This window comes from Harpia harpyja, chromosome 13 (genome assembly GCF_026419915.1).
Source record: "Harpia harpyja isolate bHarHar1 chromosome 13, bHarHar1 primary haplotype, whole genome shotgun sequence".
Lineage (NCBI taxonomy): Eukaryota > Metazoa > Chordata > Aves > Accipitriformes > Accipitridae > Harpia > Harpia harpyja.
The window spans coordinates 13,053,831-13,074,106 of record NC_068952.1 but is presented as its reverse complement, the minus strand read 5'-3'; the positions used below and the strand labels follow the sequence as shown (position 1 = coordinate 13,074,106).

At 44.8% G+C, this 20,276-nt stretch overlaps 1 protein-coding gene and 1 long non-coding RNA gene across 2 annotated transcripts; one reads left to right on the top strand and one right to left on the bottom strand.

The window, feature by feature from the left end:
* Window positions 1–1,556: 1,556 nt before the first annotated feature.
* LOC128150395 (uncharacterized) lies at window positions 1,557–3,310 on the bottom strand. Its single transcript, XR_008238051.1, has 2 exons — window positions 2,824–3,310; window positions 1,557–2,593 (listed from the first exon to the last, which is right to left on the bottom strand). It is a non-coding gene; the product is annotated as an uncharacterized LOC128150395 (long non-coding RNA).
* Window positions 3,311–3,945: 635 nt separating this feature from the next.
* UTP25 (UTP25 small subunit processome component) lies at window positions 3,946–19,845 on the top strand. The gene is made up of 12 exons (XM_052806554.1): window positions 3,946–4,100; window positions 5,600–5,639; window positions 6,851–7,094; window positions 7,877–8,083; window positions 10,197–10,285; window positions 11,655–12,065; window positions 13,139–13,358; window positions 15,414–15,616; window positions 16,868–17,050; window positions 17,714–17,826; window positions 18,244–18,489; window positions 19,304–19,845. The coding sequence occupies exons 1-12, from the start codon at window positions 4,000–4,002 to the stop codon at window positions 19,548–19,550; spliced, it is 2,304 nt and encodes a 767-aa protein (XP_052662514.1). The 5' UTR covers window positions 3,946–3,999; the 3' UTR covers window positions 19,551–19,845.
* Window positions 19,846–20,276: the final 431 nt, after the last annotated feature.

Here is a 20,276-nt window from a genome sequence, read left to right as displayed (position 1 = left end):
TTCATTTTATATTTTAAGTCAGCAGCTGCCAAACACTATATTTGGTCTGGCTCTGCTTTTTTATTTTCACTGGTGTTTATTTTCTTGTTATTCTCTACATTTATGCAAATAGCACATCAAGGCAACATCAAGGTACTTGCCTTTGTGTACATGCCAGCTGCTAACCAGGAAAGGAGTGATGTATAGAAAGAGCAAGGGTAGACTGAGATGAAGGAAGAAATGAACTCCTCTCTTACCCTTCACATTGCTTCAAGCCAGAATCCTAAATTATGTATCTTTATTATATGCCACAAAACCAGCGTATAGTAAATAAATGAGCATTCAACTTTGTAAGCTATATGCTGCAGTCCATGGTGTAGCTTACACTGCGTAAGTAACTTGTGGCAAATAAAGTTTAGCTCTCCATTTTTGCATTTGGATAGGAAAAGAGTGTGATCAATACATTTATTCCAATTAAAAATATACACTAAAATGAAAAAATGGCATCTCACAATGGAAAAGGCAAAAGCAGAAGTAGAAAAGCGGGGATGAAGAAAAGGATAAAATTGAGTTGCTGCACTGATAAATGAAAGGAGACAAAAGAATGAAGGCAGCAAGCTAGGACCGAGGAATCTGTTATGTTCAGATTAGCAGAGTTCTCTGAAATAAATGAAGCAGCTTTTACAAACCATGTGTCTCTGGAACATGTCACGCAGATAAAAGTGCTGAAGATACACAGGTAGCAGCAGCAGACTTCTGCTGATGGGGTTTAATCCTGGCTGCTGACAGAACTGGGTCAGCAGAACAGATTACAAACAGTCCAAGCTTTTTGCCTTGGTTTTCTTTCCAATATTATTGCTGGAATCAAAGACACTGGTGCATAGGAAATCTGTAAAAAGAACACTGCTGGCCATGCGTTATCATGCTAGCAACTAGAAGCTCCAGTGCAAGTTAATGTGACTTCAATTCTTCAGCAGCACAAGCTCAGCTAGCAACTTGGTTTAAGAATTTTAAACCGCGTTGTGGAAAGGCTGTGGAGGGAGCCTCCGGTTCAGCGCTCCCCGCTGCGTTTCCCTTTCCTCAACGCTTGTTCAGGCTGTCGGGCCCAGGGTGGGCGGTGGGCGCTCCCCCCGCCATCACCCGGCAGCGGCGAGGGCCGCTCCCAGCTGCCAGGGTGACTTCGAGAGCGCCCGGCGGGTTCTGCACCCACCCACCCACCGGCCCTCCGCTGCGAGGAAAGGGACGCGGCCCCGAAAGGGTGTCGGCACCTGGGGGCTGAGCCGGGCTTCCCTGCGCTCTCACTGCTGAGGCGCCGGCGGGTGGCAGCCGGCCCGGCCCGGTGTAGGGCCCTCACCGCTGACCAGAGGGACCGGGCTCATGGCGGTGGGCTCGGGCCCGCTGACCTGAGGGAGCCCTGCCGGTGCCCCCCGCGCGGCGTTCTTCCCGCCCGACAGTAGATGGTAAGCTACAGGCCCAAGTTCTGTAAACTGGTAGAAAACCATTCCCGTTATTGTCAAAGGAAGCGTGAATAAATGATCACAGAAGCAAGTGCTGGCATTCAGAGCATCACAGAAGAACAAGGTTAACACATTTTTAATTCATAAGGCAACATTACAAAGCAGAATGAAACTCAACTAAGTAGTGTGAAATATTATCATAGCCAGAATTTTTGAAAGCGTGTACAAACAACACTTGAATCCAAGCTATATCCTTACCACCTCTACCACCAAGTTCCTGTAATTTCCCCTGTTTGTTTTAACACATAGATGAATGCACAGGCTTCACGCTGTTCACTGCCTTAGCAGTTGTGCCCAAGCTCAGTCCCCAAAAAGCTCCCGAGCCCTCATGGTTCAGCTCTGAACAAAGGCTCCGGTTCTTCCTGCTGTCTCCCAATGCCAAATTGTAGAAGTCAGTAAGAAACAATTATTGCAACATACAAATAAACCTCCTTTTTCACACTTCTGACAGAGGTAGGGTTGATTTGCAGTATTTTTCCTCTTAAAGAGCATGGCTGCCAACTCCACAAAAAATCCTGATAGTTGGAAATAGTTTTTTTCAGTCAGTGTTGTTACATAACGTGTTGGCTTTGACGGAGCCTACCAAGGAAATTTCTACTGCTGGGCCACAGCTGACTACTGCTCACGTACATCTGCTGCGGGGTACTCGGTAAACCGGATTAGTAGAATGATTGGGATTAAGACAACTTCCTCCACACCAGAAGGGTTTATCTGTAAAGTTGGCCAACTTTACTGGTTTTAGGCACCGGGCAGGCAGTGGTATTACCAACGCGCAGGAGTAACTCCTGGAGGCTTGTGTGCAACTGAAATGCAATTAACATGCTTGCTTGCTTCAGGCAAATGCATGGATGCCCTCAAGTCAAGACAGACTACCTGGAAGCTACAGTCACCAGCTGCTAAACCATCTTCCCCCCAAAATATTCCATGCCTCCATCCTGTTTGTAATTACCTGCTTTCACTTAGTACTGGTATCTTCTCCAGGAGACAAACTGGAATCTATTGTGCATACTTTACAGGAGGGAGAGCAGCCGTAGCCTGCAGAGTCCTGCATTGCAACCCTGTGTGCAGCCCCTCCATACTGAGGATCAGAGGAGATCCTGCAGAAACACGGGGACATGAGGAATGTAAGGAACTTTAAGGCAAAGAATTGAGTTTGAATTTAGTTTCTTAGTTGACGTAATGTAAGGTGGTTTCTGGGGAATTGTGTATCTCTGAACACGCTAAAGCCTTAAGCTTCACCCTTAGAGCAGCGTTCAGTAGGATTCAGCAGCAAGGTGTTGGAAGGTCCAGAATTTAGTGTGATTTCATTTGGAGCTTTTGATTTTACCTTTTCGATTAAAGCAGTCTGAACATTCAGGACTTCTGTTGGGCCTCTTCCTCCTTCTCCTCTAGCCTTGTGGTAGAGGTTTTCCCAGAGAACGTGTAGCTTTCAGCAAAGCACCGCATTCCACAGGTCAGTTCGGGAAGACGCCGTAACTCAAGCGGTGTCTGCACGAATAGCGTCGTCTGTGGCGTTCCCTGTCGCGTGCAGAGGATCGGCCTCTTAGGGAGGTTAGACTGGTTATTACTGGTTCTGTATCTAGCGGAGATCAGAAGTAACATCACGTTAACCTGTAATGCTGCGAGAACGAGAAAAATGTTCTTCACGAGAATAAAGCTCGGAGCTTCCTCTTATGACCGTTTCCAGAGCAGAAACGGGAGCTTGTGTGGAGGCCCTGCGCTCGCCTGATCCCATCCCCCGGCGCAGACGGCAAAAACGCGACGCTCCCGATGCTCCGGCGGGCGCAGCGCGGGGAGGGAACCCGCCGGGCTTCGCCGCCGGGCTTCACCGCCTTCCCCCCCCCCCGCCCCGGCCGCAGCCTGCGCTTCGCTTCCCGCCCCCCCCCCCCCCCCGGGACCGTAGCGGCCGCCCCTTCGGCTGGCGGGGATCGAGGGAGGGCCCCGGGGAGCGTGAACCGTGCCTGGGGCTGCCCTCGGGCCCCGCAGAGCGACCTCGGCCCGGCCGCCGGCGGGAGCGGGGCGGCGGCCCGTGCGGCCGGCGTCCAGTCCGCCCCCCTGCCGCTTCCGGCCATCACGACGGCCACGCCACTGTGACGGCGGCGGAAGCGCCCCACGGCCAACCCGAAGATCCCGGTCACGGCGCGCGTTTTCGGGGCGCTGTGGCTTTCGAAAGCAATCCGGGACAAACAGACCCTGCCGGTAGTTTGACCTCCCTGGCGAGGCTCGCAGCCATAGCCGCCCGCCGCGGGACGCTTCCACCTCCTCCGCCACACGCTGGCCGGCGGCGCAGCGGGACCCGGCCCGCGGCCTCCCCCTCCAGCCGGCCCGCGGTCCCGCCTTCCCCGGGCGCCGCTTGAACCAACGGCGGAAGGCGCGACACCCGCCCCGGCGTTGCCGGGGAGACGCGGGTACCGCCGCGGGGCCCCGCCCGGCCTGCCGTACGGCAGCGTGCCGTAAAGCGCGGCGGAGCGCCCCACGTGGGTGGGTGGGCGCCGGGGCCGGCATGGGGAAGCGGCGGGGCGGGCGGGAGCTGCTGCGCAGCCTGAGCAAGAAGCAGAAGAAGCACCTGCGGGAGTTCGGGGAGGAGCACCCTTTCTATGACAAGTGAGTACTGGGGCGGGCGGGCTCCGAGCGGCCACCCGCCCCGGGATCCGCCGGGCGCAGCGTGCGGGAGGCCCCGAGCGGGAGCCCCGATCCCCTCGGCCGGCCTTCCCCTTCCTTCCCCTTCCTCTTGGGTAAGCCAGCCCGCGCCGGGCCGCTCCGTTCCGCCGGGGACTGCGCCGGGCGGCCGTGGGGGCCGCGGCCCCCGGCGCGGGATCGGCTGCCCCGGGGCTCCGAGCCCGAGTAGCCCCGCTCAGCCCGGGGCGGCCCTGGGCAGCGGCTGCTGCCGCTCATGCCTTCCCTGGGCTCCTGAGGGGAGGAGGGGAGCCGCATCGGCAGCTTGCGCTGCCGCTCCCGAGCTCGAAATGCCGAAAGAAGACGGGAAGGCGGGGAGCCTGGGCTCAGATTTGCTTGCAACAAACGTCGCCAGGTCTTCTTGCGCAGCCCGGAGGCTGCCGTGAGAAGCGGGAGAGCGGAGAGCGGAGGAGCGAGTTAGGGTCCAGCTTGGAGGCCGGGCTGGTCCCTTGGCTTCCTGGGACTCCAGCTTTCCCCCTGTTGCTCCACGGCCCTCTGATCTGGCAAAGGCTGCGGACATACAGCGCAGAAGGTCTCGTGTGACAAGAACCGTGGCTTTCTCGGCGGGATGCCCCTCTGTCAAAAAGGGCACCGTACTTTTGGACCCCCACGTAAACTTGTGAGGAATGAGCGGCTTAGTCCAGATGCTGTGTCGTTTGGTGCTGCTGTAAAGTCTTAGAAGCCTGCGAGGAAGACACCGTCGGGTCACCTGTTCAGTTTTAAAGTTATGTGCCCTTAGTAGCAGGCAGATAGCGTTAAGGTCTGTTGTTTGTGTGTATCCCCCGTGTGGAACCCCCCTCCCCTCCCCGGCGTGTGTGGCTTGGGGTGGAAGGCAGAGTCCCAGCCTGCCGGGGAGCAGTGTCCGGTGCCTCCCCTGTGCAGTGACACTCCGTCCCGCTCAAGGCTCCGCATCTTTTTGAAAGAGTTGAGGTTAGTTTAAGCCCAGCTTGTACAGTGTCTTGTTTGCAGAACTGCAGTCCCAACGCTGGTTAATTAATGCTGTTTTTCCTGTAGTATCTGTCTTTTTCCCACTTCACAGATCAATATTTCCTGCTAGAGGTAGGCTCTTGCTCTGGCTAACTTTGTTGTACAAACTACCCTTGTCGTTAGCTTTCTTAGATTCCTTTTAACACCTCGTCTTCTGATTAAAGCCAGATTCTACTTTAAAACATTTCACTTCTTGATCAGTTACAACGCTTGAGCATTTAGGCTTCACATATGGAGTGTAGCATCACCTGAGAGGGTGAGCTCTCAGGGTTAGTGCCAAGTCTGTTTTCTTAGGGAAAATTGTGTGATGTGTGGGGTTTAAGCTTTCTTTTAACTTCTCTGAGACTTGTGTAACTCATCAATTCCTTCTCCCTCTCATCTCTTTCATCCTGTGTATAGCAAGATTGACAAAGTAAGATATTTCAGTGCTTTCTTTTCAGGGTTTCTGGAAGACCAGAAGCAACTCAAATCTGTGAACTGGTAATATATTTTTATTTCTTCCTTACTTTCATCTTTGTGTAGTTGAGTGAAGTGAAACACTTACCATTTCATGTTACCAAGTTGTTCAGGCTGATTAAGTTGTTCCTTTAGAAAACCTGTGTTTAAGAGAAAAAAATGAATGAGATTTTTGTGTGGCTCTGAATTGTTCTCTACAGCGTCTAACTCAAAACTGTAATACTATGAGAGGGCAGAAGCAGCAGGCAACACCATAGCTGTTCATGGGTTTTTTGCATATTACTTAGTCACTGTGAAAAGTAAATCGTGCTTTAAGTTGTTTTAATAATGTTAATAAACTTAGTGTTGCACGAGTTAGGAGATGTTTTGTTCTCTATTGAATGAAGGAATATATTAATGCTCATTCCTCTTCTTCAGATTGCCAGTGCTTTACTTCTGTTTCAGTCGGGATTTGGTGACCTCCTTTTATCATCAGATTAATAAAAGACTTCAGAGTTTCAGTGTGGAAAAAATAATTATTCTGGTTCATTTGTTTCCTTTAGCAATTTTGTGCATTAATATCGTATTTACTGATTTTTTTCCTTTTGTGGCCAAAAGGAACTAAGAAAGGAGTAAATGGTGCTGTGCTTATACTCCTGGTTTCACTATAATTTTGCCTATAACCTGGCAGGCTGTCATTGGCTTGTGCGAGCCTGGGACAGAACTGGCTCTGAGTCTGGTTTGTTTGAAGCTTAGAGCTTTACAGCAGAGCCAAACCTGACCGACTCCCCAGTGGTCTAGTTGTCAACTGATGGCTATTTCACTTACCTTCTTGAGAGCCAGAAGCATTTTCAGTGTGTTCTGTCCCTTGTGTGTGTGCCCTTCTGCAATTTTTGCTCTGTGTCGGGTTTTCTTAGGAAAATCCAGTGCCAGTTCACTAAATGCCTTGTCTGTGGACATCAAGTGTACTCACTCACGTGAGACTGAAATAACCAAATTTTGCGGTGCTCTAAGTCAAATCAGTGCATAATGAGGCACTTTGGCCTAAGTCTACCAAGATGATTTCAAAATCCAAATGGAGGTATCCAACATAACTATTTGCGTAAAATGGCAATTTTTGAAAAATGCCATTGCATCTGCATAAGGGTAGGATGGGAGAGGGAAAAAATAACATTGGAACTAGAGGTGAGGGTATTTGCCTGCTGCCTAGTAGAGTGTTACTGTTGTTGCTGTTACACTTGCATTTTCCCTTCCAGTCTGAGAATTCTGATAAATCGAGCGCAGAAAGTGATTCAGAAACTGAAGTGGAACAGGTCTCTGTATATCATAAGCTCCTGGCTACCCTGAAGACCTCTCCTGAGTCTGAGAGTGAGGAAGATGAAAGTGAATCAGAAGAAGCTGGGGAAAGTGAGGCAGAAGTGGACAGTGAAGGGTCCCAGGAGACTGGAGAAGCAGATGGAGGTGGAGAAGATAAGAATGATGTACCAGAGCAGGAAAAAGGTAGTCCGTCTTTTCCCATGCTTTGGTAAATGTTGTTTCAGTTAGAAAGTTTGAATAACGTATGTTTTTAGCCAGGATCCTGGTGTAGACTGGCTTGTTGGCTGGGTGCTCTTCTGGCTTGGAGACTCTGTTGCTCCATTGCCTCTGCGTGGGTGGGAGCAACAACTGCTGAAGGATTTAGCAGGGGAGAGGGAAGCTGTGCTCATTTTCCGGCAGACAGCCCACTGCTTCTTCCTCAGATGTTGTTTGTGCGGCAGCACAGAGGAAATCCACATGGAGCAGCATACCAGGGGTTCTCACCCACTCATGGGAGACGCAAGCTGTTCTCTCGCACAGCATCTGGCTTGGCTGCTGCCACCGAGAGGAGGGAAAGGTTTGCCTTGTAGCAGAGGAAAGAATATGTAAATTGGAAGGAAACCTCCTCCTTTATGACAAGGCATCTTCATTCATGAAGTCTGCAAAGAAATTCTGGGAGAGAGAAGTCAACTTTTTCTTACTTTCAGTTATTTGGGGTCTTTGGAAACTAAAACTTATATTCCCCAAATGTATTTCCCCAGAGAAAATTAAAGAAATAACCTGCGTTGTGTATTGCATAACATTTGGCATGCTAGCCAAAAGTCTTCTTTACTGTAGAATACAAGGCCCACTTCTATCTTTTTGGATAGAGTACTGGGAGAAAAAAAATTGGTAACTCAAAGGGACAACCTAGCTAGCAAGAGGTAGCTATAGACACTAACTTTTCCAGGAGAATATAACCCATTTCTCTCTCTAACAATTCACAGCTACAGACACAGCAGAGCAGACGCTTGGGCAGGAGCAGGCTGATGGCGCAGATACCTCTTGTGACCCAAGTCATAGAGTAATTGAGGAGTTTACTGATGTGAAACACGAATCTGAATTTAGCTTGGAAACCAATTTCATGGAAGAAGAGAGTGGAGATTGCAATGCAGATAAGAGAGACAGCAATTCTTCACAAGTTTTTTCAGAAGGTAAAACACAGTATGTTTGTGTTTAGTGATCTGTCTCTAGAGGAGTATCTGTAAATGTGTAAATTATCAAACACCCTAATGATACGCTGTATAGCTTCTGAGTTCTTCCACTACGTTATTCATTGTATTGCCCACATATGATCTGGGTCCATAAGGGACGCTTAATGCTAATGCAGATGTCTAGCTGAACCATTTGTTTTCTGTAGCCCCTGTGGACTGGGATTCGTGTGTAGTTTCTGTTATGACTGATAAAGCTTGAAATATCAGGAACTAGAAATGTGTGTGGAGGGTGTTATCTTGTTCTGTTGCTTTAAGAGTAGTTTAAAAAGCTAGTGTAATGTGAAGGGCCCTTCAAGCCTGTGCTTGACTATGGAAGATATTCTTGGCACAGACAGCACAGGAGATAATCACAAAGCTGACCTGTGAGGGCATCCTTCACAACTCAGTGGAGTTAGAGGTGAGATTCTGGGAAGCTTGGGGCAGCCACAGTAATTTAGACAAATGCTCAGGGCTCTCTGAATTTTGAAGGTTATGCAGAGGAGCCCGACTGCACCAGGATCGGGAGGGCGTGAGGCATCAGTGGAGCATCTGTGGTATCTTTTAAGGGTGCAGCCCAGAATCTCAATGCTGCAGTGCGCTGATGGGTGCAATCTGAGCTCCAGTGTTGGAGTCATCCCACCATGCGTACTACAGATAACTGTGTGCACGGGTATGTGATCGTTCAGTGATATGCCACACATCGGCACTTGCAGAGCTTCTATTCATTTTTCGTGCTCTGTGGTTTTAATAGCAAATGGCATAGTTTGAGAGAGAGAAATACGTTTGTAGCATCCATAGTGATGCTGGCTTGTCATCTTGGAGCAGCAGCTGACATTAGATCTGGGAGGCAGCCTAGCTGATACATGAAATGTGTGGAAGCATCAAAGGGCCATGTGATAGAAAAAACAGCTTGTTCTTGTTACCATGAGAATATTACTTAGGCTGTTGGCATTGCATTTTAATGAGAACCGTAGCTCTCCAACTGCATGCTAAGTATCCTAACAGCTTTGTTCAACCTATAAATGATGTACTACTTTTCAGTGGGTTCCTGTAGCTTGGAAGTGGCTTTATAATCTATCACAGAAAATAAGTCACCTAAGATAGCAGGAAGGGGGATGAATTTCTACTCTGGTCCTGAGGTCACTAGAATTCCCGAAAATGCTTCACATTATTCCCTCTACCTTATCTGACGAATGCTGGAATCAGTAAAACTCAGCTAAAGAGAGAGCCTGTATTACAATTAAATGATATTCTATTCATTTGCGTTGCTGGGAAGATTTTCTCAACAGTGTCATGATTAGTGAATGTCTTGACTTTTGCCTGGATAACTTGTATGTGAGCTGGATATCTGTTGGCAAGCACTAGTGGTCTCTAATTAGTTTCCTTTATGCAGTGAGCGCTGCTGTGCTGCAAGCGGCTTGGAGCTTTGCATGTGACTTTGTGCATGCCAGTGTCTTTGAATATAATATGATTTTACAGTTCCTTTCCTCTCCTTTTCTTTGCAAAAAGAAATGCTGATTAGATAAATGAGACTTTTGTTCACTTCAGGCAATTTTTGCCTCCCTTCCCCAAAACCCGCCTAATCTTACTCTGCTTTATCACAAACTGTATTCATATCAATGGCCAAAGGTGCAAAGCCCTGGGCAAAATTGTTTATAAATTAAGAAGGGCAGTAAGTTCACTTGGGTCTTTACTATTGACAGCCTATTTTACCTGCAAGGGACGGATGTGCCAGAGCTTAAGGCAGAAAATTGCCACAATGTTTTCTACTACATATTGCTTTCCTGTCCAACATTTGTTTTGTGACTGAAAGTTCTAGTACTTCCATAAGTGCTTCTTTCTCTCTCTTTTTTTTTTTTTTGAAAGCAATCTGTCAAATCTGTTCTCTCCGTTCTTGTAGAGAGAATTTGACATCCTTTCTCTCATCTCTAACTGCTTTGAAATAACTAGTTTTAACTGTGGTGTTGGCCAGCATGGAAACTGTTTGTCTCATTTGCAAATCCTTTCTGAAACTTGCTTCCTGTATTAGCTACAATAGTTCTCAGGATATTTTTGTTGTTGTTGTTATAAATAGATCCATTTAAACAGCACATGGATAAAGAACTTGAAGAAAAAGAAGTAGAAAAAATGTCTACGCTTCCTAAAAGTTCAAGTCAAAGCAAGGTAACAGTGTTCTGTAGCCATCTAGAGATCCTAAAGATGCCTGGATTAAAATAATTCTTTTTTTATACGAGTGAAGTAGATTCATAATTGCTATTAGCTGTTGGGAGTGGAATTGTCAAGATTTTGTCACTGTGTTGTTGCTGAAGTGTTTTTGTCACTTAGTGCTGAGCGAGAGTTGAAATCTACGGTTTGCTCTTATGTGGGCATATGGTGACACATGTGAAAAACATAGCTTTAGAGTTTGTCCCAGACCCACAGGTTTAGTACTCTTGACACCAGGTAGAAACAGGGCTGGTTTCTGTGTGGTAACAGCACTATGCCAGGCATGTGCTCTGCAGCTGAACTTGAGGTGACCGTGTACAGTCTTAAAAGTACTTGTTATGCACTTTCACGTTCTTGCTTCAAGATGGCTGTATCTCTGTACACACTTACAAGCTGGTAAAGGGGAATTTAATACTTAGATTGTTAATACTGGAAATAATAGGTGAATTACAGTACCAGAAAACCACCTCATTGCTTGAGAGAGAATATTGGTTTTCAAAATAGTCATTTTTAGACAAACCTTTGCTTCCTAACTTTTTCACATCTGATTTTGTTTTGGAGAGTTGCCTAGCATTCTGGTCAGCCATATGCTGAGTGACATTCATTGGAAGATATCCAATGGTTAGTCAGTCAGAGAGAAAGCTGTGATTTTTTAAATTTTATTTTATTTTTTTCCTTTTTGTAATATGGTGGCCAAAAATACCAGTGCCACCTGAAGCAATGCATTGATGTATCTTTGCTTAACTTGGTTTAGCTACTTGACGGAGATAGATAGGGACAACTTGCATGGCAGAAGGCTTAATGTTTAGAATTTTCCCCTACTACACCGATAGCTTTTGCCCTCGAAATTAGACAGACTTCCAACAAGATTGCATTTAGTAACTGATTCACAACTTCTGGGTTTAGTTCCTGATGGGTTTTTGTTTTCATTTTTAAACAAAGTACATACCTTAGTGCGGCTGATCTATAAGCGTAGTTGGACTCCAGTGTTCTCCTCTTGTCCCTGGTTTGTGCCACTGATTTGCTGGATGGGTTAGGCAGAAATGACATCCTTCCTCTTCCTCGGTTTTCTCGTCTGTAAAATGAGGACAGTTCTAGACACATTACTGCAAAATACATCCAGATCTACTGAGCTCAAGTTTATTGTTGTTTACCCTGGCAGATTCTAAAAGAAATTGCATATTGAAAAAAAAGTTTCAACTTGTATTATGAAAAGATAATTTCTGAAATTTCATGAGCTTGATTAAACTGCCAGCTGTGGTGATGTGCTTTTAAGTGTACTAAGTTTGGTAGATCTGACTCCTCTTTGGTTTTGGTTTTTTTTCAGTGGCCAAGGTTGGGCCAACTAACTTTTTCTTCGACTTTGGAGAAACATAAAACTTTGAAAGTAGACAAAGAAGCTGATGTGAAACAGCTTTATCTTCACAAGCCTTTAGAATCCACTTGGCCAAAAGTGAATAAACAATTTCTGTCCTCAGTCAACAAACCAAGTGATCCCTCTTTTACTCCGTTACAAAGAGAGCTCTTCTGTATCATGAATACATACCGGGACTTGTTCTATCCAGAAAGAAATGCTTTAACAAATGGAGAAGAAATCCGGCATGCTTACTGCTTGCATGCCTTGAACCATGTTCTGAAGGCAAATGCCCAGGTGCTCAGCAACAATGCCAAACGAAGAGACCAAAAGCCAGGGACTGACAATGACGACTACAGGGATCAGGGGCTCACTAGACCTAAGGTAAGAGAGCTTTGTTACCGTGATTCCCCCATCCCCTCCCCACCCTGGCTGTCCGGCCAGGCTGTATAAACGTTCTGGTAGTTTATCCAGAACTACTTCTGTTGCTGCTCTCTCACGTGACATGTTCCTGGGCATGTGCATTTCCACATCCCCTTTATCGTGCCTGGAAGTCATCTGCCATGGCCAGGGCAAATACGCTGTGAGAAGCCATGAGCGCAGGGTTGTTAGCCAGCCTGTTTCTGTGCTGAGCTACGAGTTTCTTTTCTTTTCTTTGTCTCCCTATCACTACACACTGACACGTCGCCTTTTCCTGCTTCCATTTCTAAATCTACCGGTACAGAAAGGTGCCTCCACATCAGTCTTCAGTATTAGTGCAGGTAGTGGTAGGCTGTCACCCAATGTGGGATGTCCCAGAAATTTTTTTTGTCCTTAGGCACTTGTAAGGACTTGCCTGCATGGAAGGATCTTTCTGTACCTGGGAGACGTCAGGGAATCCCAGTCTCATTGTCAAGGCCACCTGTCATAGTTGGTGGAGTGGGCCTCAGACTAAGACTCCCTGGATTCACAGCATCCTCTAGTTGATAACCAGGTGGATTCAGCTAGGGCTAGCTTGTCACTGGTGGTGCCAACTACCCGTTGAATGATTTCAAAGTTGGGTTTCAGTGTTTGCTGCACGTCTGGCAAATGCCTTTTGTTTCTGTGTTGACTCCCCAGTTAGATGTTTACATTTCAGAGTGCTGTTCCAGGAGCCAGCCATTGACCCTGTGTATTGTGGGAGCTCTTGCTTGCTTGGGGGATAGGCAGAAGAGGAGAACATGCTTAGTTTTCAGTTCCCCTGTAATGGTACCCTGGGTGTGAGATAGGGAACCAAACTGAGCTACTGGCCAGTACCTGTTCATGAGCACATTGTGTCCCAGTGCATCCTCCCTCCTTGCTGCATGTCAGAATTGTTTTGTTTTGATTGTTGGGATGCCCTGTGGGGGCAGATGTAAGTCAAAAAAATTACTTAACGTACAGTTAACTGAGTGTTCATATTTTATGGGTTACTCTGTTGTAACTGTTGATCTACGCAGGTACTGATGATAGTGCCCTTCAGGGAATGTGCTTTGCGAATTGTGCATATTTTCATCAGTCTTCTTGAAGTGAATGACAAAAGAAAAATAGATGTAAGTAATAAAAAGCGTTTCAAAGGGGAGTTTGGCTCTGACCCAGAAGAGAAGCCTCCCAGCCTGAAAAGACCTGAAGATTATGAAGCTGTCTTTGCTGGCAACATTGACGACCATTTCAGAATTGGTAACGACCTACTGAACAGATGATTTTTAGCTTGTAAAGAACCGAGAAGTAACAAATTCTTCCTAAATGTCTAGGAGCTATCAGGGCTGGAAGTTCTGGTGAGACTCTAGGCTCTGTGGTATTCATGCTGGTTTTGCACTGGCAACTTGGATTTTTCTGGAAGTCTTTCTCGCCTTACCAGAACTTGAAGAGAAAATACAAAAGTAAGGATTTTCATATCAAGTTCAGAATCACTTAAAATGCAATGATTGCTTTATTGTAGCAGGACTGCCCACACCTCATTTTAAAGAGGATAGCCATGGTTATGCAGCAAAGTCTTTCATGTTATTAAAAAAAAAAAATCTTTTGGGTTTAATCAGCCTATTCACAATGTCTCTTGTAATCAGTAATGGTTGGAACAAAATTAAAGGTCAGTACTGAGCAAAGCGGTTTTCTACTGTGCTGCCCATTGTTTTCATGAAAGCAAAGAGGTAGCCAGCAAGTAGGACTGTTGGACAAGCAGCACATTTGAGACTATTTCATAATATTGTAATCTCATGCTGGTTTAGTAACTCAGTATGCAGAGAATTAGCTGGTGGCTTGGTTCCTGGAGCTGCCATCATGAGTAGGCAGTTTTTCTAACTTAACTTGACAGATCAGAGGCTTTTGAAATTATTGCCCCGTGAAAGATAAATTGGCATCCCAAGAAATTTAATGATACAGTGGAGGATGCAGGCAGGTCCCACTCAGTCTTTCTTCCTTCCCCAGTGAATATCTCTCTGGCTAAGAGCATCTTACTTTCAGTAGCATAGTAATTTTCCTTTCAGTCCTTTCCCATACCACAGTCTGTTTGATCCGCTTATGAGGTGTGGAGAAATGCTTGAAGAAACTTTCAGTGCTGTTACTTGCAGAAGCAAATCATAGAAGCAGAATAATTATTCTTTCTTACTGTGCCTCACACCCTGTTACTTCTGCACAAAGATCTAATTTAAAGCATATTTGTTATGCCTTACTAAAACCACCCTTTCACATCTTTAGACAGAAAAAAGACTTGATGTTGTTAAACTGTGTATATGCTGTGACAAGTGATACCTTCTTCCCGGAAATTCAACCAATTGTGCCTTTTTTTTTTCCTCCATTTTTATGATTGGGTTAAAATAGATAGCGGGAGGGGTCCCTATTGCTGTCTGTGTGAAATTCTTGCAAGTGCCTTCAGCTGTGCCCATGATAGTTGGCTTCACACAGAGACGGAGAGAAGTTGAAGAGACACCTTTGTTGGGCAGACTGTAGTGGGTGGTTTGAATATGGTTCTGAGTACCTGGATTTTTAAGATCAGAAAACTGGATCCTAGCAATGCTGCCATGTAGTTATGACGCAGGTAACAAACGCCTCTGATTCCTTCCTTTTCCTTTCTTTAACATGAGAGGTGATGCATAAGCTAGTTCGGCACGTACACCGCAACATGTGGTGTGAGAAGCAATGCTGGGGAAGGTGCAAGACTGGTCATGCTTTCAGTCATTGCAACATGAAGAACCTTTTCCTTTTGCATTTTATTAGCAACTCTTGTGGCCCTGTGAATAAAGGCAGTTTATAGTCAAGAGGTCCACACTGAATTTTTCCTGACAGATTAAGGCAACAGTTACTATAGTACCTAATGGCAGAGACTAAAGTCTAGAATTTAGGGAGAAAGGAGTAGTTAATAATTTCTGCTTTTAATTTTTTTTCTTAAGTTCTTAAGGATAAGCCCCCTTATCCCCCTTTTTAGCAGAAAATCACAAAAAATGTGTTTCAGTTAAAAATGTTGTCCAGGCTATGAAAAATCTGGAAAAAAAGTACTACTGAAAGAGTTTGCTGAACGTCATGAAAATCTGCCAAATGCTTGTTAAATGGGGGTGGGGTGGGTAAGCACTTTTCATGGAAAGAAGAGTTTCAGACAGATTGGTTTCGTCCAGCTATAATTGTTAGTATGTGTTAAGGGAGAGGAAATGTAGGGAGTTACTATTACAGAGGCTGCTGGAAGAATATGGTTGATAATTGACGTTAACTAAGAAAATGCTCTTGGTTGTTGTTGGACAGGGGTTGCGATTCTTCAAAAGAGTATGAGGCTATATGCACCATTTTACTCATCGGATATCATCATTGCCTCTCCCCTGGGTATGAGGACTATTATTGGCGCAGAGGGGGAGAAGAAGAGAGACTTTGATTTTCTATCATCAATAGAAATTCTCATAATTGATCAAGCAGATATTTACCTGATGCAGAACTGGGAACATGTTCTGGTGCGTTTTCCATATGTATTCATTTTTGTGTCATACTGTGTCTTGTTAGTCTGACAGAACTTAGTTTTGGCAGTGAGCAGCATTGCTATTTTTTACTGACTTGATTCCAGACATGTATGCTTGTTCCTTTTCCTCCCTCCACCCTGATATTTTCCTTATACTAAGAATATTGTTTCTACAGATTTTGGTAGTGTTCAGCACCTGTTCTCTGTAAATCTTTGTATTTGGTGCTTTAGTGGCATATTTAATCAGAGATTTTTTTTTTTTTGACAGTTTTAATTATCTTGCAGCATGAGATAATGATGATTCCTTTAATCACATCTGGGAGAAAATATGCCAGCTGTCTGACTGCCCAGTGTCTCAGATTGCAGCCATGTGAGGAATCTGTACAACCTAATTCGGGTTCCTCCAGAAAGCAATAGGAGCTGGTGCTTGTCTCTGGACAGATAGACTGCAGAGATACTAAGCGTTAGTCATGTCTGAAGTTAAACAGTATGAAGATTTTCCTGTATGTGTAATGAAAATAGAGCTCTTGGATTGTGGCTAGTATGCAGTAGTATCCATGCTTTTTGGCTTTTGGTTAATAAAAGTTTTCAAGATTGAAAGGTTGGGGTTTTTTCCACATAGAAACACCTTTGAGGTACCTGGGCCCGGCATTCTGACAGCATGATGTTACTGTACATTTTGAATGAGCCCAGAAGGTGTATTATTTCTTGGGGAGTCCCAGGAAAAGCATGTCAGCCTACACCATATCCAAGGAGTGAGTGCCTGGAGCCTGTTTCCTGTTTTTTCCTTTGGGTGTGACTGCCAGCCATACAGTGGGGGTGATGGCAGACCTAAGCATCATTCAGTGAGGCCAAAATGAGGTGAATTGCTTCACTTGCACCCAAACTCTCCCTCAATACGATGGGAACTGCACTTGGGCTTCTTTTAGCTCAGAAACCTTGGGACCATTGACTTTAATACAAACAAATCCGTTATACTTGCCCCATGGGAGAAGATTGGAAGCAAAGGTTACTGTTACAGAAGACTAAAGAGATGGTAGCTTTCAGTTCTGTGGTGGGAAATCAAGTAAATTACTCTTGCTGTGGTCAATAAATTCCAGACAATCATGTCTTGGGACATCACTATTGTTTTATATTCTGTGCTGTCTTGCTTGTCCCTGCCCACTTTCTCGCTGCAGTTAAGGCTCTTGCAGTCTGGGTGCAAGGATGTCAGTCAGTAGCGATGTGTTTCCATCTCTCTATGTAGCACCTGATGAAGCACATTAACCTGCTGCCTCTGGATTCCCATGGGGTAGACTTTTCCCGAGTGCGAATGCTGAATCTCAGTAACTGGTCCAAGTACTACCGCCAGACGCTGCTGTTCAGCGCTCTTCAGGATCCCCAGATTAACTCTGTCTTCAACAAACACTGCTTCAATTACGTGGGGCAGGTGAGTCCACAGATGAGCTGAAAGCCTTCTTTTAAATACTGGCGTAAGGGAGGGGGAGAGGAACAGAAAACCCAACACATGGAAAAATTCCATAACTCAGTTGCAGAAAGACTGTCTGTGTGCCAGTCATTTCCATTACCCAAGTATTTCAGTCTGAATCTCCATGATGCTGCATGACAATTTCTAATGCTGTGCCAAAGGCATGAAGAACTACTCTTCTTGCAGCGATGCTTATTTGATCCTTTTCTTTTATGGGTAGCTGTTTCATGTCAGAAATCAGATTTTGTGTTTTCTTAATTTTAAACACACAAGTTATCTTGTTTTATTTATTTTGTTGTTAAATGGAGGGTTTGCCTGCTTCCTTTTTTTTTTTTTTTCCTCTCCTACTGTATAAGAAGCACTAACTATTATTACTTTGACAGAAACAGGAAAAGTAAAAACCTTAGTTGTCCATCTCAAATATACGTAAGTCAGGGCATAAGCAGTGGTCATGTATATTTAACAGATCTGGTATGTGTATACATGAATGTAGTTTTGTATTAGAGCTTTCTTAAAAGCAGCCTTGTGCACTGCTGGGAAATGTGAGTTACAAGCCAAAAGCTGGCTGGAGTGTGGCTGCCTATGAAATGCTGCTTCCCTAAATGTCCTACTTTCTTCTTGCAGGTGGCCGTCCGCAACGTACCACTCAGTGGCTCCATTAGCCACGTTGTGGTCCAGCTTCCTCATGTTTTTCGGAGGCTAGAAGCTGAAAATGTCAATTCTGTAATAGATACCAGGTACTCTGTGTTCCAGACTATTTTGCTATGCCTTAATGACTGCAATTGCGGATTTAGTTGAGCATACTGTTTGCAGAGCACAATGTGATTTTACCACAGAAGTACACCTTCGTTAGTCTTCAGATGCAGGCTGGGCTCTGCACAGGTGGAGGGGAATAGTGAACTTCTCCTTGCCAAAGGCACTGAAGAATAAAGTCTGGGAAAGGAATACCAGTCTCTACCATAACTGTGTAGTACTGATAAAGCCTTTGCCTTTTATCTTCTACACATGTAGAAATCCTATGAAGTTAGAGAAGGAAAAATGTAGCCAAAATCTTCTGTAGTCTGTGGTCTGATGATACTCCTGTTTGAGGTCATATCAGTATTGGAAAGCTAAATGTTAACTCTGGTTAAAACCTATTTGTTTTCTTAACTGAGGTTTCAGTTTTTCATCGACAAAGTTTTGCCGGAGTACCGTGATGCCATCATGTCACACACCCTCATTTACGTTCCATCATATTTTGACTACGTGCGTCTTCGAAATTACTTCAAGAAAGAGGAGCTGAATTTTACTCACATTTGTGAATACACTAAAAAGGCTGGCGTCTGTAGAGCAAGACGGTTCTTTCTTAAGGGAGAGAAGCAGTTTTTATTGTTCACTGAGCGCTTCCACTTTTACAAAAGGTGAATTGTGGACCAAGTTTTCTTTTGAGTTTCATGTGTGCTGTTTTGGAAGTAGAGTCTGACCTTAATGATAGATGGGCTATATTGCTTTTTGAATCTGTTGGATCTCTCTGAGGACTTCTTTGACTGAAGTAAGAGCTTTTCAGTTGACTTTAAAATTTTTGCATGTTGTCAGCAGTCCCTTGCAGAGACTCTAATACTCTGGTATGCACAGGGCTTTATTCAGGAATGGAAGCACTGCCAAGCTCCACTGATGTCAGGACAGGATGATATAGCTTGCAAAATGGGGTTCATCGTGCCTTTTATTTGTGTTCATTTGTGCCACAATAATTACATAAAATTCTGTAAAAGGGTATGTAATTGGTTCCATAATGCAACACAGCAAGCTGAGGCCACCTGGAGAATCTGCTATGTCCTGACTGGAGCTGTTCAGAAGTTCCGAATGGAACAGTTTTTTCTATTAGCAGAAGGTGTTTTGGCAAATATGAAAAGTTTCATGAGGCTCAGTCTGATCAAGCTTCACTCTCTTAAAATCCAAGCCAAAGAGGCTGAATACTGCAGAAACTGGTGGTGGTGTGTACTTCAGAGGAAGTCATTTTGCCTGGCAGTCTTAGATATTCCCCCCCTTAAATTCCCCATCTGTGTTCAGCCTTCAGTCTATGACACGGGGTTGGTAGACTTGAGCTACAACTAATGTGCGTTGAATTTAATGGAAGTTGGAAGAACTGAGATAAGATTGATGTTTTAACATGCACATTTTGTAAAAATGGGCAACAAAGTCACTTTTTTGGTTTTTGTTTTTTTCCTGCTACAGGTATACGATAAAAGGCATTAGGAACCTCATTTTCTATGAGTTACCAACCTACTCCCACTTCTACAGTGAGATTTGTAATATGATGAAGGCCACAGACAATGGAGTGGATGCTACTTGGACCTGTACTGTGCTTTACTCCAAGTATGATGCTCAGAAATTGGCTGCAGTGGTTGGCATAGATCGCACAGCTCAAATGATACAGTCCAAGAAAAATGTGCACCTCTTTGTTACAGGAGAAAATGAATAAGTGATATTGCAGACTAGATGATTGGATGGACCTGGATTTTACTCCTAATGCACTTTCTGGTGTTGCTTTTTAAAAAAGTATTAAACTTTTTACTCCCTTTTACTAAATATTCTGTTGAAATTGTTAATATAGTATTTTGTATTTCAGTACTTTGTCCAAGAAGAAATGAAAGATGTCATTCAAGAAAGCAGGGGTTGGGGGTTTCTTCTACATAGAAACAAAATCAATCCAGAACTATTATTTTTGTATATTGAAAAACTCACTAGTCAGTAAAGATCGATGCTGTGATAAATAACTTTTGATTGGATTGCTTCACTTCATTTTCGGGTGTAGAAAACTCAACTTCTTTTATCAAAGGCAACATTTTCCTTTAATCTAGGGGAAAAAATGTGCCCAAGTATTAATGCAGTCACAATTCTGTAAGCCTTTGTAAGGAAGGTGCAGGTGAAGGCTCTTCAACACAAGTGTATTGTTGAATGAGAGTTAAACTTGCTTCAACTTGACAGTTGTGAAAATTGGAATCTGTGAATGTGCTGGGTTAGGAGCTATGGTTTTGCATTTTTTCCTGAGTGACCTAAATATCTCTTGCCTCCTATTTACAACAGCCCCTCTGGCCGGTCAGTTTTACCAGGGGTAAGTTTTTCCAAAGGAAAACAGTTGACCTTGGCAGGCCTACCTAGCCCCACGATCACCAAAGCAGCGCTGCAGAGTACCATGCGGTACGGT

Excerpts from the sequence above, each read along its gene's own strand:
- UTP25 (XM_052806554.1), top strand. The coding sequence starts at position 4,000 with ATGGGGAAGCGGCGGGGCGGGCGGGAGCTGCTGCGCAGCCTGAGCAAG. Across the intron at positions 17,051-17,713 it reads GCTTCAATTACGTGGGGCAG|GTGGCCGTCCGCAACGTACC; the intron begins GTGAGTCCACAG and ends TTCTTCTTGCAG. Across the intron at positions 18,490-19,303 it reads CGCTTCCACTTTTACAAAAG|GTATACGATAAAAGGCATTA; the intron begins GTGAATTGTGGA and ends TTCCTGCTACAG.